At 44.8% G+C, this 14,597-nt stretch overlaps 1 protein-coding gene across 4 annotated transcripts in view; it reads right to left on the reverse strand.

Moving 5' to 3' along the window:
* Positions 1 to 208: 208 nt before the first annotated feature.
* Gfra1 (GDNF family receptor alpha 1) overlaps positions 209 to 14,597 on the reverse strand; it is a 205,478-nt gene continuing 191,089 nt past the window's right edge. For all 4 annotated transcript variants that reach the window (XM_069988096.1, XM_069988094.1, XM_069988093.1 and 1 more), the window contains 2 exons: positions 8,794 to 8,847; positions 209 to 7,652 (listed from right to left, as the gene is read on the reverse strand). In XM_069988096.1, coding sequence (XP_069844197.1) covers positions 7,497 to 7,652; positions 8,794 to 8,847 — 210 coding nt within the window. In that variant the 3' untranslated portion in view covers positions 209 to 7,496. The remainder of the gene's footprint in view (positions 7,653 to 8,793; positions 8,848 to 14,597) is intronic.

Raw genomic sequence — 14,597 nt, forward strand, 5'->3', positions numbered from 1 at the left:
ACAATCTGCCCCGACTGCCAACAGTGCCAAGTACAGGAAGCCATGGCCCTGCAACCTGCTGCCCCCCCGACCAATATCTTGATGAGGGTGATCACTAGAGCATTATTGATATCAGGATAGTCCTCCAATAAATTAGGATTAAAAAAGCAAGACATCATGATACATTTTCTTTTATAAAAAAGAAAACATTTATTAGGATATTCTGGGTGGAGGTGGCCGAAGGAACTACGTAGTCTGCAGAATTTGAGCAAGGGGCAAACAGAAAAATCTATCACAAAACCACTTCCAAAGTCCAGAAGGCAAAGTCTGACCTTGGACGGCAGTTGTTCTTCAGTGGGTGTGGGCAAGACAGCGCGGTACAGACAGCTGTACGCAGAAGGACTGAGAGACAGCCCCATGAGAAACTCGGTTGTCCTCAGAGATCAGACGCCCCATGAAGAGACAGACAAATGCATCATCTTCTCCACGTGGAAAGCTGAAAACACACGGTAACATGGGGAGCCAGGAAAGTTGCCCCTTCTCAACAAAGCCCTCCTCCTCACCCCAGCTCTGAAGGAGTCTGGCTCCTTGCTTGGGGCAGAATTCTAAAAATATCCCCCCAAATCAGAAGCCATCTCCTCTCTCACTTTTTGTTAACCTGCATGGCATAGAAAGAACATCATAGAGAACAGACACAGCCTTGGGTTCAGGGTAAAATATGCAACACCATCCAAACGTACAAGAGAAAAATCCCACATCCCAAGTCTCACACAGCTTCTCAGCAGGAGCTGGATTACACAGAGAAAATCATTTCAATATCAAGGGATAATGGACACAGGATGGGAAACTCTTTCAGGCAAACACTGTGGTAGGAAGTGTTTGCCCTGCTCCTTTGGAAGAGGGAAAGGAGAAGAAAAGATAATTAGGAGAATTATAAGGCCTTGGATTTCAGGTTTTTGAATCCATTTCTTCAGCCCTCTGAGGACAATCAGCGCTTTCTAAATCCAGAAGAGCACAGCAGAAGCGCTTGATTACAGAAGACCACAGCCAAGGAAGGCAGGGCAATCTGTGAATCTGTGATTTGGCTCTAAGGCTTTCATAGTCTCTCTCTCTCTCTCTCTCTCTCTCATTCTCTCTCTCTCTCTCTCTCTCTCTCTCTCTCTCTCTCTCTCTCTCTCTCTCTCTCTCTCTCTCTCTCTCTCCCTGCTTTGTAGACATGCTCAGTTAAAGCTAAACCATCAAAACTCAAATGCCAGAGTCAGTATATATTACACACCAGAAGGAATGCTAGATCATATAGCCCTGTAGTTGTGTATGTATGAGCGAGAGAGAAAGAGGGAGGGAGAGTGAGAGCGAGAGACAAAGAGAGAAAAAGGAGGGAAGGGGAAGGGAGGAAGGGAAAGAGGGAGGGAGAGAAAGTAGATGGTGCTTTACATGCCAGTGCCCTAAGAGACTTAAGAGTACCTTCACCTATTCCTGCCATACTCTGGCCTCATCTCTGGTGACTGGACTTCACTGATTTTGAAATGCCCTACATTTCTTCCCTGGAGATCCCCAGAATTTTCCAGTTCTTCATCTACTCTACTCTCATCCTAGGATCTATATTACATCTGGCGGGCAGATGTAACATCGTATGCACATTCAGAGTTCTGCTATTTGAACCATCCTTGCTGACTGCTGCCCTTGGCTAGAGCAAGTCTGGTGTTCCCCATTCCCACCTGCACTGTGGCCGGCTCCTGGCAGCCATGATAGCTCCTCTCACCTGTTCAGCCAAGACTAGGGCCATCTGTGGTAGCCTTGGGCTGGATGGATGGTGGGTTCACCTTTTCCCTCTGTCTTGAGAGCTGCCTTCATTTTACCCATGGAGACAGGGACTATGCCTTTTAGAGACTGAGTCTGGAAAACAGCTTCATGGACTATTTATAAAGATGTTAACTGAAAAGTTTGGGCAGTCTAGAAGAAAAGATAGGTATTTCCTTTTAAATCATCTTTGAGCCCAAGATTCTTAAGAGGTATTTTAAGATACTCATGGGGCAGCTTCAGCTGCAAATGGCGGTTCTTCTAGTCGGAGAACTTGTTCTACAAATCCGCGCGAGACTTCGCTGCTCGGGATGTGGATGGGGAACCTGCATCCCTGCTTTCTTGCCAATGCCCTGTGCTTGAGGCTGATTGAAATTTCTGCCCACTCACTGGCCTGGCAGAGGGGGAGAGTGACTGGGACTAGCTGGCCTCATCATTCCTTCAGGGACAAGAGCTGGCGTTTCATTTCTCTACAGGGAGTACGATGGGCAGGCTTAATGTCGCTGCGATCCACTGCTTTCCTAGACCTTTTTCTCAGGTTAACTTCAGTCTCAGGTCAAGTTCAATGTCAATCCTGCTCCTGGCCAACACAGCTACACAAATGGCCTGATCTTCCACTGTTGTCACCAACGGAGACCTTCAGCATTCCCACATTTCTTACACAACTGCCACTTTAGACGCACCTCCTATGGGTGTCATGCTTTCCGTGAGGGAAGGCTGGTAGCAGGTGGATGGGAGGACTGAGGAAGAGGCCATGTGGTCCCCTGACACTTTATAGTCTCCTAGTGCTTTACAAAATAAAAGTGGGGATTGGTAAGTAGGCCCCAGCCTGTGATGGAGAGAAGAAAATCAGAGAAAACCTTCTATTGATGCTAGTGCTGGGCTTGGCAGCTGCCCCTGAGCAAAAATAAACTCCCTGTGGCAGTGGGACAAGATGCTGATATTGGCACCTGCCAGAGGCAGAGAGCCCAAGTCGCAGCTGTGCTGGTCAAATGAGCTTGGAGACCTTAGGGGGCTGAGGCCTCAGCAACCATTAGCAGGCTGTGGTGCTCTGCAGGCAGTTTATTGAAAGAGGGTTTGCATGCCTTCCCCACCCCTCTGGGCTGGGTCTCAGAACAATCAGAGATGCAGGTGGCACATCTCATCCCACAGCCACCCCCTCGCCTCCCAGCGGCCCCTTGGAAGTTATAGACACTCATCAGAAAGCTCTGGGTGCAACACAAATATGTCTAATGTGGAGGCATCGGTCCCCAGGGCAACCTGAAGCAGAGCAGAGGGCACTCAGGAGGTGAGGAAGATGAACTTCCGCCTTGAAGATGGCTGCCATCTTTAGATAGTTGGGGGATGATTTCCGCAACAGAACGTGAATGAATAGCATTCATGTTATAAACAGAATGGATAGCATTCTATTTAGAGTGATGAGGGTGTAGAATGGTTGGGAAGAGACCCTTCTAAATATATAGGCAAGGAAGGACAAGGGTGGGGCTGGGGCCTCAATAATCAGTGCACCAGAGATCTCAATGAGCCAGTACCTCACAGTACCTGTCCTAGGGACCTGAAATACCCCACAGAATACCTTCTGGGAAGGAGGTGGTGGCAAAGCCCTCAGATGGAAGGCCTCTGCACTGAGCGATGGTTTTCAGCCAGATGTATACATGAGATTTTTGTCTCTGGAGAAAAGTGCAGCTTGTAAGGGTTTTCAACCGAATCCCCAGCTGTTTTATCTAAGAATTTCTACCTCCCCCAAAATGCCCTTCTTTGGTCATCCAGATATTAGCTCTGGCTTCCTTTATATAAAGGAAAGACCCCCTAGTTCAAGGAATGCTGGATGTTTTGGTAGAACTGTTCTACTTTACCGGTAGGGAATTGAGGACTGCGCATGCCCCGCTAGTTACAGCACATGGCCTCTGGTTGCACCTTGATTTTGCTTCATCTCTGCAAACTCTCCAAGCTCAGTGCAGATGGGCCTTCTGCTATGAGGTCTGGGCCAGGGGCCATTCACTCCCATCTGTTGCCGTGGCTTATAGTTTCCCTCGCAAAGATGGCGCTCTCATGGTCTCCTCTGCTTCAGCAGAGAGCAGACGCAAAAGCCACAGAGATCATGGGGGTTTGAATCCAGGAGACTCAGAGCAGCACTGAAAGAGTCTTAGAAAATGTGCATCCATTTAAGCAGCTCTTTTCTGGCTCATGGTTTATGGACTCAAACAAGTCGTGCATGTCTAACTACATGAATGAAAACTTATTTTCCAAAAGACAGCTCCTCTGTGGCCACTGTTCTGTAAATAATAACCGAAGTACATTTATGCCAGATTCTGAGGAAAAGATTTGCTAATTATATACACTCTCTTTGTCTTCAATGTCTTGTCTCAAACATTTGATACAGCCATGCTTGCTTTCCCACTTTCCTCCTTCCTCAGATGGAGTGTTTAGGAGTATCTAAGGGACAAAGAGGCAACCCACAAGAGAGGTGCAGCTAGGGGTGATCCATCCTTGGAGTGTATGCATGATTGGGACAGTCTCTGCACAGACCAATCAAAGCCACCACAGCCCTTCCTTCCCTTTACTCGATGACCTAAGACATTAAAAAACAACAACAAACCACTAAACAATGGAAGCCAGAACTCTATCACACTCTCTGCGATACTTAATGAAAAATAATTTGTATCATTCTCAACATTACTTTTTCTCCTAGAGGCTGGGAGAAATCTGATATGTGAAAAATAAATACTCAGTGGGCATGCTGAATCCGCTTTCCCTATTGTGCACCTCATACCTCATGTGCTCTATTAAAAAGATAAACACACATTGGTCAAAAAGTATTTGAGACCAAAATGCATGTGCTTCTCCTCAATGTGGCATTATTGCCTTTTCTCCCTTTCAAAGTAGTGTAGGGTGAGATTTGATCTGAGAGCCATGGACATACTTTTAGCTAAGTCAACTACTATTAGATCCTTCCTTCAAGAGAATCCCTTCTCAGTGGATGGTCCCTGTGTTTGTGACACCAAAATACAGGGAGTGAATGACAGTAGGTAATGCGTCACTTTTGCTTGTAAATACTCCAAGAAGAAGTTACCTGGATGAAATATTGCACTCACTCACTTGCCTCAGCCCTGGGACAAGTGACTTTGTTTGGGGGGTCACTATGAACAACTAAGATCACATCAAATGACAGGACCACTTGCCTGACTTGGTTTCATAAGACTTTCTCTAACATATTGTCCCTGAAACACAAATCCATCCCCGTGTTTACTTAATAACTTATTTATGAATTGAGGATGTGGTAACTTAAATATAGTTTTATCAACTTAAAAAACACCCCAAAACAACCGAGAATCTTCCTTAGTGATCGAACTTTTCAAAATTTAATCTATGTGCTATATATCCACGCGCTCTTCGCTGAAGGCTGCCCTTGTTAGCTTTGGCAACCCATCTTCCTCTCTGGTCATCTGAAGCTAATTAAAGCTGCTGTGCACTGCAGAAGTAATCAATAGCTTTCTACGGTGGATCACCTCGAATCAGACCACTGTGCAATTAGTCCGCTGGAGATACTCCGAGATACCTTAATTAAAACAAAATATGCTCTGTAAGAGATATCTTCTCAGAGATGACTGGCATTCCAAATGTTTTGACACATTTAATGTGTTTATTCAAAGTAAGAGCCTTTATGGAGCTTTTCACTAATCAAATACAGTCGTGTGTTTGACGCGTTTCTCATGAAAACATTTTTAAAGTGGAAAACATTGGTAGTGAGTATTTCACAGTTGTGTTTATTAACATTTGGGTATAAATGTACTTCAAATACTGAAAGAACTAAAAGCCTGGGTCTTTCTCTAAGAGTTCATAGATTCCTCCTTTTCCCCTCCCCAGAGATCTTCCAAGATAAACCTCAGCAGGCAAGGGGGGGTTTGTCCAGCACGTGCACGGAGATCTTCACTCCAGCCCTGAGCACGTGGGAAGAAGGCTCGTGTTTCCAAAACTCTACAGAGGGAGACCCTCTCCTCTTCTTTGTTCAGTGTGGGACAAACCCAGTGCCCACTCCACCATTGCATAGGCCATTGGTGACAATCCTGAATCTCACAATCTAAAACCAGACCTCAAGTGCACTCTAGGGCCTGTGCGGTTAAGAATGAGAGCAAAGGGAGATGGTATGCAGCTAAGAAAGCCAGATGGCTTATCCAAGTCCTGAATAGCCCATTCTGTGTATCTGGGTCAATCCATTTGCATCCCCAGTCCTCATGCCAACCTTCTCCATCCAGAAACCTTCTTCGTTGCCTTCTGCAGTCACAGCCTGTCCGTCATGGAAGGCCCAGAACAAGAAACAGGCGGATTCTTGTCGATCTGTAGACCAAACTGCTCTAAAGAGTGGCCACAAGCCTAGAGCAGGAACCCCTTAGGAAAGCAACCGTGTACTACGTGTAGCAGGGATCAACTGTGAATGACTAGGTAGCACATGCCCACCCCACCCCTTCTCCCCTGCCCCTTGTCTTAACCAAAGCTGCCTGTGGCAGGTAACACAGGAACGAAGGTACTGAGTTGTCAACTGGCCAGGGTGCCCTTAGACTGCAGAGCCTTCACAAGCGGCCGCCAGTTCCACACCTACACACAGTTGCATTTCAAGACATGATAAAAGACAGTGCCTGGTTGCTCTGTTTCCTCCCTGTCTGTCCACACAAAGTGATGCAGAGCTTTCTGCTGGCACACAGAGGCTCCTCAGGGGCTATGTTTGAAGAGCTGTATTTGTGAAGTTAATATTGGAGCCAGAGCTACTTATGAGAGGAAAACAAGCTCTACATATTTTGTATTAAACCAGTAAAAAAAAATGAAGATACCATCATTACTTTCAAAGTATAGAAAGCCAATAGTTGAAATGGAGTAGTAAAAATTGTTTCCCCTACATATAACTTCGTAACTGTAAAGAGCATGACAATTAGACTTCAGCTACGCACAACTCCTGTTGGTTAGAGAAGGGCTTCTCGCTCAGGTAAGGCTCAGGAAAACTGTCAACCGATGAATAGGTCTCTATTTGCCTAAGATAGACTACGCTTGGATATGGCAGGTGGTGCTTCTGTTCTGTTTTGTAGGAGGGCACGCAGAGCTGTTTATAGTACATAAACATTAACGTGGAAAATACACGTAGAAAGGTGAACATTAGTACAAGCTTTTTCCACAAAATCCAGGAGAACCTTCTTCACTTCGTGGTTAAAAAACAACAACAACAACAAAGCTTGTAATTCACATTAGGTTACAGTTTACATAATTACAAATCAAAGCCCATTATACAAGTTATGGAAGAATCTTTAGAAATACTAACTCTTTAACTAATAAAGGCCAGAGTTAAAACTGTTAAAATCATCATCATCATCCCATGATCATCATCTTCACCACCATCATCATTATTTAAAAAACAAAAACAAAAACATGGCCCTGGTCTGCTTTACACTCTGATTTACAAATCATTTCTTTAAAACACAGCATGCCCCACAGCCTTGTTGAGTCTGGAATGTAGCCCTACGTCAGCTTTTCCACAGAAGCCCCTAAGATCACAAGAAGCTTTCTTTCAAAACAAAACAAAAAAAAAGTTCCAGTTAGATGAAACTGTTTCTCAACTGAGCTCCTAAAACTGGATTTTCAGATATACAAGAGGACAGGAAACAGATTACTTGGTTTTTGTCTTTTTTTTTTTTTTTTTACATGTCCATACTGTGTTTCCAATGCAGCTACGATGTTTCCGCCCAGGATAAAGATAATAGGGTGGACAGAGCGGTTACCACCAGAACCAGCAGTGAGCTCAGACCACAGCCAGGAGTAGCAGCCATCGATTTTGTGGTTATGTGGCTGGAAGCACCAGCGAGGCCATCCTTTTCATAATCGCGCTGGAAGGGGGGAAAAATGTTTCCATCATCATCTCCTGCACATAGCCTCTCCATCGCAGTGTATTCAACTCGCCCACCCCACTCCCATCTCAAAGACCCCCTCCCCAAAGCTGGCTCAAAGCTGGCTCAAGATTACCACTGAGACTTGAACTCACCGACTCACAGTCTTATGAGAAGGAACAATGAACTTAAGTGAGACCCAGTCTTTTGGATATATTGTCTGGCCATTACTTGCTGCTTACTCCTTCATCATAGATGATTAAAACCCACCTTTTTTTGGGGGGGGGATTAGTAGAGCTTGGGTATCCCCTGATCTTCTTTCTCTTTCCACAGATGTGCACCATGGAAGGCCTCTCACTGGCCGAGAGGGTATTCTCCTGTTCTCTTCCCACCAGGGGAGGAGGTCAGGAGCAACTACCTCAGAAAGCTTGTCTACTCAAAGAACACAGAGCTCATGTGGAGATGAGTTCGTCAGTCAGTCATTGTTCCCTGCATATGTCACCAGATCCACAACTGACTGTGTGAATAAAGACCCAGAAAGAGAAAGGGGGCTCTGTCCAGCTCTTCAAGGGGCAGTCTCATCCAGAAACCAGGCTGAAGGCTCCCCAGCTGCATGACTGGCCTGCCCCATGATGGACTTCTCTACTCCTTCACCACACTGGCTGAATCTCTACTCCTGGAAGTGCAGAGAGGGACAGTGCATGGCACAACTCACCATCTCACCAACTGTGACCTGGGGAGCAGGCTGTGCCCACCTCATCCACCTGTGGTTCACGGGGGACGTCAGAGCTGCTACAGAGAGGGCTCTGGCAGTCAGCAGAGACTTCTGCTGCGCATGTTCTCAGTGCTGGGTGATTTTTACCTGACTGTGCTCACAGAGCCCAAGTGGGCTTAGGACCTGCTTGGCTCCTTGATGGAATTCCCCAGTTGCACATTTCTAACATCCATGCACTGAATTCAAATTGCACCTTTCTCCAAAACCAAATAGATAGAGAGGGTGTTTAGCTTTCTTCTGCTCTTGAAACTTATTGTCTTTGAGCTTTGAATGACATCCTATCTTCCCTCAGGGCCTCAAAGCTATGTCTCTATAAAGACAGGAAACCTCCTCCCCCCCCTAAAAAAAAATTAAAACATCACTTACATCAGAAAGACAGAGGTGTGTACTGCCAGACATGTTGGATTTCAGCTTCTGTGCCTGCAGAGAGACAAGGGGAAAAAAAAGCTCATACACAACAGTGAAGAGTGATTACTGATGGTCATTAATCAGCGGTGCGAGGCTCTGCCAGCCAATAAATATGGGAGCTGTGACTGAGCTCCTCTGTAATTTACAGTATTCTAGTAGCCACCTAATAGAGAGATAACAGGTGAAGTCAATTTTAATAATATATTTTATTTAACCTACCATAGTGCCATCTCAACAGGTAATCAATATAAAAAATTAATGAGATACTTTCATATTCTTTTCTTCCTCCCTCCTCCCCCACCCCCATACAAAGTCTTCAGAATCTGGTGTTTGCCATGGCATGTCTCCATTCAGACCTGCTGCATCTTAAGGTTCAGTAGCAGTTACCTGTCACTCAGGCTCCAGTGGAGACACAGAAGGCAGGGCGAGGTTATGAAAGAAACAGTTCAAAAAGAGGGGACCCATTTCTATGTCAGAATGCTAATTTTGAGGAAGCACCTCCTTCTGCTTACAAACGTGGCAGTACAAATCCCCACAGCTTGGTAATATAGACAGAGTCTCCGGGAAGCTTGTTTGTTTGTTCATGTGTGTATTCATTGCTCCAGGCAACACATAGTACCGGATGGATCTCCTATTGTTTCCCAAATGTGGGCACACGGTGGGGAAAGAAAGGAGTGGTCCTTTGGATCTGAGAACTCCCTGCTAATGAGAAAACCATTCTTGGATGGTGAGCGGGTGGGGGAGGGGGGGGTAAGATGCAGAGGACGACTCAGATTAGCACCCTTGAGGAGTAAGTCTAGCTAATTTAAAAACTGCTTCTGGGTGGTTGTGAGGGAGTTGAGCTGTGAAGCTGTATGCTTCCTGAGCAGACCAACTCTCTGGGGGATTCTCTGTGCAAGTGACCTGCCCAGTACAACCCTCTTGTGTTGCACAATGTATAGCAGAGCAGTGACTGGTCCAGAGTCGCATGGCAACTGGCTTGCAGAGCCAGGATGTAACAAAACCCTCTGGTAGATGAACTCTTTCTGGCATCACAGTGTCTCTCCCTGTCTCGCCTGCAAATCCACACAAAGAACTCAATACTCCCATCATGCCGCTAGTCACAGCAGCCTTATGTTTCCAATAGAGAGAGAGCTCCCTGCCCATAAAGTGAGCGCGGCAGGCATCACCCCTGAATCAAGGACTATCGGAGTGACTGGCTGGCTCAGAGTGCCTGGTGCTGGCAGGGTGCCTGCCTGCTGTGGTGCGCTGCAACCCGCTGAAGACATGCTAGCTTGAAATGACGGCATGCTCACTCAGAAGAGTAATCTATTGACCATAATGCCACTTGGAAGGCATCATAATCTTTACCTATATTTGCATATGCCAACTGTGAATATAAAATAGAAACCTTTAAGCAGGCTTTGAGAATAAGGTACTGAGAAGCATTCCGGGTTGTTCAAAGGTCACTAAATGTTATATATAAGAAGATCAGAGGGGAAATTGGGAGAAGAATCGAATTCACTTGACTTTCAATCTACATTAAGTGCAAATCTGGCCCATTGCATTGTTACCTATAGAGAATAACATGTAGAAATTCACATGTTTTGCTCCTATTGGAGGTTGGAATTGAGCCCAGACATTCAAATAGTGCCTAAATATCTTATTCAGCTTACTCTTTTCCTAAGCCATAATGTACAAAAGACCAAACCTCCTGCTGAGGGTCTTTGCATAACTAGTATGTTCACCAAATTGCACACAGAAGGCAGCAGGCCCTCTGGACTGAGGACAACATGCCTTCAGCCCTCAAGTGGTTCATACGCCTATAGTCACAGCTAAGCTGAACCTTGGTGTCCTGGACCATGGTAGTCTCTGGGGGTTATTGAAGTAGTCAGATCTCTCCCTGCATATTTAATATATTCAACCCAGAAGGCTTTGCTCATTGCTCACTGTTCCTTACCAGTTGTACTTCGCTCTACCGCAGGAACCTGAGACAGCCCTACAAGAACCTGGTCATAAAGGAGTGATTGCAACAGCTGCACTTGAAAAGGTCGCTGTCCTCCCAAACATTCTTACACAGCCTCGGGCTGTAGCTCTAGATCTCTGGCCCTTGTGAACCATTGAGCATCTGTCTCAGGCTTCATTCAGCATTTCTAAGTCTCCCAGCAGGTTGACACACCCAGACATAAGCTGTGAACATGTGGCATGTACCCTCCTGCTGGGAATGGCCAAAGTCAACCAGTCATACAAGAAAAATGTATTTAGACCAGCTCCAAGTATATGACAGGCCTGTCAGTCACTGGTGTTACCAGAGCACATGTGGCCTGAGGACTATCCTGGTGGATATTACTGAATAAGCTGCTCAGTCCAGTGAGATTGTGCAGCCAGACCCCTCTGATACAGAGTAAAAGCTGTCTTCCTGCTCACCACCTTCCCGACCTAGCACCCAGGCAAGGTGGACAGTGCACATGCAAGCCTCTAAACACTACTTCCAGAAAGAACTAAAGAAGCTTCCTCCAGAGAGCTCGGGGTCCCCGGAAGCCACTCATCATGAGTGCTGAACAGAGTAGCGCCCAGGGTCTCCCTAACCTATCAAAAGTCACTGTATTGTCTGTGATGCTAACTGGAAGAAGAGAAGGTGGTATTATCAGCTATAGGAATGGCACATGACACATAATAAAGGGAGCAAAGGATTGCACACAGGTATAAGATCTTATTAAAACCTTCACCTGGTGAGATGCATGCCATAGTGGGTCTGTGCCTAAACTGGAGGGCATCAACTCCAAGAAATAGCATCCAAAAATGTGCAGGTGGAGGGGCAGAACTGGGCTTCTGAGCTGTAATGGCTAGTTACATGTTTAGTAGTTTGTGTGCCATGTGAACCCCAGAGACTACTGAAGGTCAGAAACCTACTTCTGCAGATGAAGAGTATTTAAGAAAGAAAATCTGGGTCTTAAAGCTAACTTAAAGCTAAAGCGGGAGAAACCTGTTATTTCCACATTTTAAAGGCATTTATCCCCAGTATTTTTGAAAATAGTATCAAGCAATCACTGTCTTGCTAGTCAGGTGTGATAAGTAGAAATAGATAAAATTACAGGGTGTAACACCCCCACTCCCAACCCCTTCAATGACTGCAGAGTACTTACCTACTTTAAATGTTGTCTCATTTGCTGAAAACTAGGATGGTTCCAGGAAAATTAAAAGGAAAAAAAAACCCACTTCAACAACATCTGAGACTCTATAAGGAGTAAGGAAAATTAGCGATTGGAAGAGGAGCTTTCATTGCTGAGTTACAAACCAGGAAAGACTACCCTGTGTCACAGACCTGTGGGTATTGGGCATGAAGCCTTTTCCATGAACACTCGGTCCTGCTGATGACAGGACATGCAGGCTTCTGATACAGAGATTAGCAGGCTGTCTCTACCTGGACCCCAAACCTTACAGTTGGTTTTTTCAAAATGTGATATATGTTTTATTAAAGAGATAAAAAAACTACATTCACTGATCTAAGTCAACATGAATCAGGTGATTTAAACAGCCAACACAAAAACATAAAAATAGTGGGTTTAATTTCTTTTATGAAAGAGTCTTTCTTAGCAGCTAATTTACAGTTGTGTAGTTCAGGAGAAGTTGCCTGAATCTGTGTTGGAGAAACATCACCTCCCAGATAGGACTTTGAGATTTGTTTCTTGAGAATGGGAAAAGGCAAAGAAAGCATGCTTGAGGGGCTCATGCTCACGTGTGTCTTCCTACATTCTGAAAAACTAGCAAAATCTTCTTTAGGCTCTTCATAATGCCTTTTCCATCCAGCTAGCTGTTGCTTTCCTGTTATGAAATTGTCACTGGTGGAAATCTGCAAGTCTAGGCACGTCACATAATAGAATTTCCAGGGCACTGTAATTGTGAGGCCAGACCTCACCAGTCCCTGGCACCAGAGGGTTAATAAATGCATTAGACGCTGTTAACCTCTACTACCTGGAGTCAGTGGGGCCTTGCTGCCTTTTACCCCAGCAATTAGCATTTGGAAAACCAGTCTTGGTGCCAATGGCTTTCCTGTGCAGAACACACAGGCATACACATAATTTATGGCCACAGTCCGATCCCTACAGGATTTTTCCCACAGTAGGCTCTCTAGGGCCTTGGGGACCAGTCAGATTTGGGAGCAGCATGTTTGCTCTGCTTATGGAACTGGAGACTTTTTAAAAGCACACCTGTGCAGAGCTTGGCCTGAGGACTCCATTTCTGTAGAAGCTGGTGTTTAATCTGGGGATTTTAGGCAGCTGTCGGATAGCAGGAGCAAGGTGCTCAACCTTTCCATGCTTTCATGCTTTCCTCCACGCAGAAGCAAAGCTGTTCTCTGCTCTACCCCCAGAAAATAAAATCAGAGGAAGCTGCCCAATCCAATAGCAACAGACTGTCCAGGCTGAGGCCAAATCGTCATAATTAATGATGCTCTGGTTCTTTTCTCCCTTGCTTTACTGATTAGAGAGATTTGCTATATTAGGAACCTGTTTGCTTAATGACAGCATACAAGCAATAAACAGAGAAATACAGAGACTGTAAAATGCAATCAACTCTGCTCTCCAGCACCCACTAACTACTAGGCTGCATCTATCATGCTTGTCAATACCAGTTTGTTAGCATATGAGACTTCTGTTACAGAAATTGAGGACTTTTGCTAGGGAAAACCATTGTATGAATTCTTTCCAAAAGAATCCAGATGAAAACACCCAAAACTTGAAGAAGCCGTTTCTCAATATAGATGTACATTAATGTAAGCAAGCACCTGTGGCTCACACCTGTTATCCTAGCTAGTCAAGAGGCTGAGATCTGAAGATTGCAGATTTTCAAGCTGAAAAGCCTAAGAGACTCTTATCTCTAATTAACCACCAAAACCGGGAAGAGAAGCCATGGCTCAAGTGGTAGGGTGACAGCCTGGAGTGAAACAAGTAAGAGACAGCACACAGGCCCTGAGATCAAGCTCTAGTACCAGCACTCACGTACAAAAAGGTACATGAATCTGATGTTCTCCTGTAAGACAAAACACAGGAAGAAGTATGTGCCCTTAATCTGAAGGGTAACTTAGTGAAACAACTTGTTCACAACTTGCATTTTTCTTTTATATATATAATATATAAGTATATAATAAAAATCATATATATATGATTTTTATTGTAAACATACTGTACAGAGGGATTACAGTTACATGAGCAAGGTAATAAGTATATTTTCTATCGAGCATTGTTACCTCCTCCTTTGTTTTTCCCCTACCATCCCTTCTCTCCCCATCTCCCCAACTCCTCCCTCCCCCTCAAGTTGTAAAGTTTGTTTTCAATATACTATCTTGTACATCTCATCGTTACAATGGGTCAACCTGCATCCTTATTTCAGCATTTTGTTATTTCCTTTCCCTTCCCCAAATTAGAAAAATGTTTATACAAGATGCAGGGCACCAGAATCAAATACAGTGAAAACAGGGGTTATATTATACCATGGGGGAAGAACATACAAGAGAAAAAAATCGCATAGTACATTTTAAATACGTTAAAAACAATAGCAAGCAAGAAAAAAACACTTGTGTCCCTATCTTGGGGTTCATTTCATTTAACATTGTCTTATATGGTCATATGTACATAGCTTTTGACCTTTTCTGCTTGTCCTTGACTTATACTAGTTATTGCAAATAAGGGAAACCATGGGACCTATGTTTCTTTGGGCTTGGCTTACTTCACTTAATATAATTTTTCCCAAGTCTTTCCATTTCCTAACAAATGGGGCAATGT

The sequence above is a fragment of the Dipodomys merriami genome, unplaced genomic scaffold (genome assembly GCF_024711535.1).
Source record: "Dipodomys merriami isolate MVZ:Mamm:240054 unplaced genomic scaffold, mDipMer1.0.p SCAF_35, whole genome shotgun sequence".
Taxonomy (NCBI): domain Eukaryota; kingdom Metazoa; phylum Chordata; class Mammalia; order Rodentia; family Heteromyidae; genus Dipodomys; species Dipodomys merriami.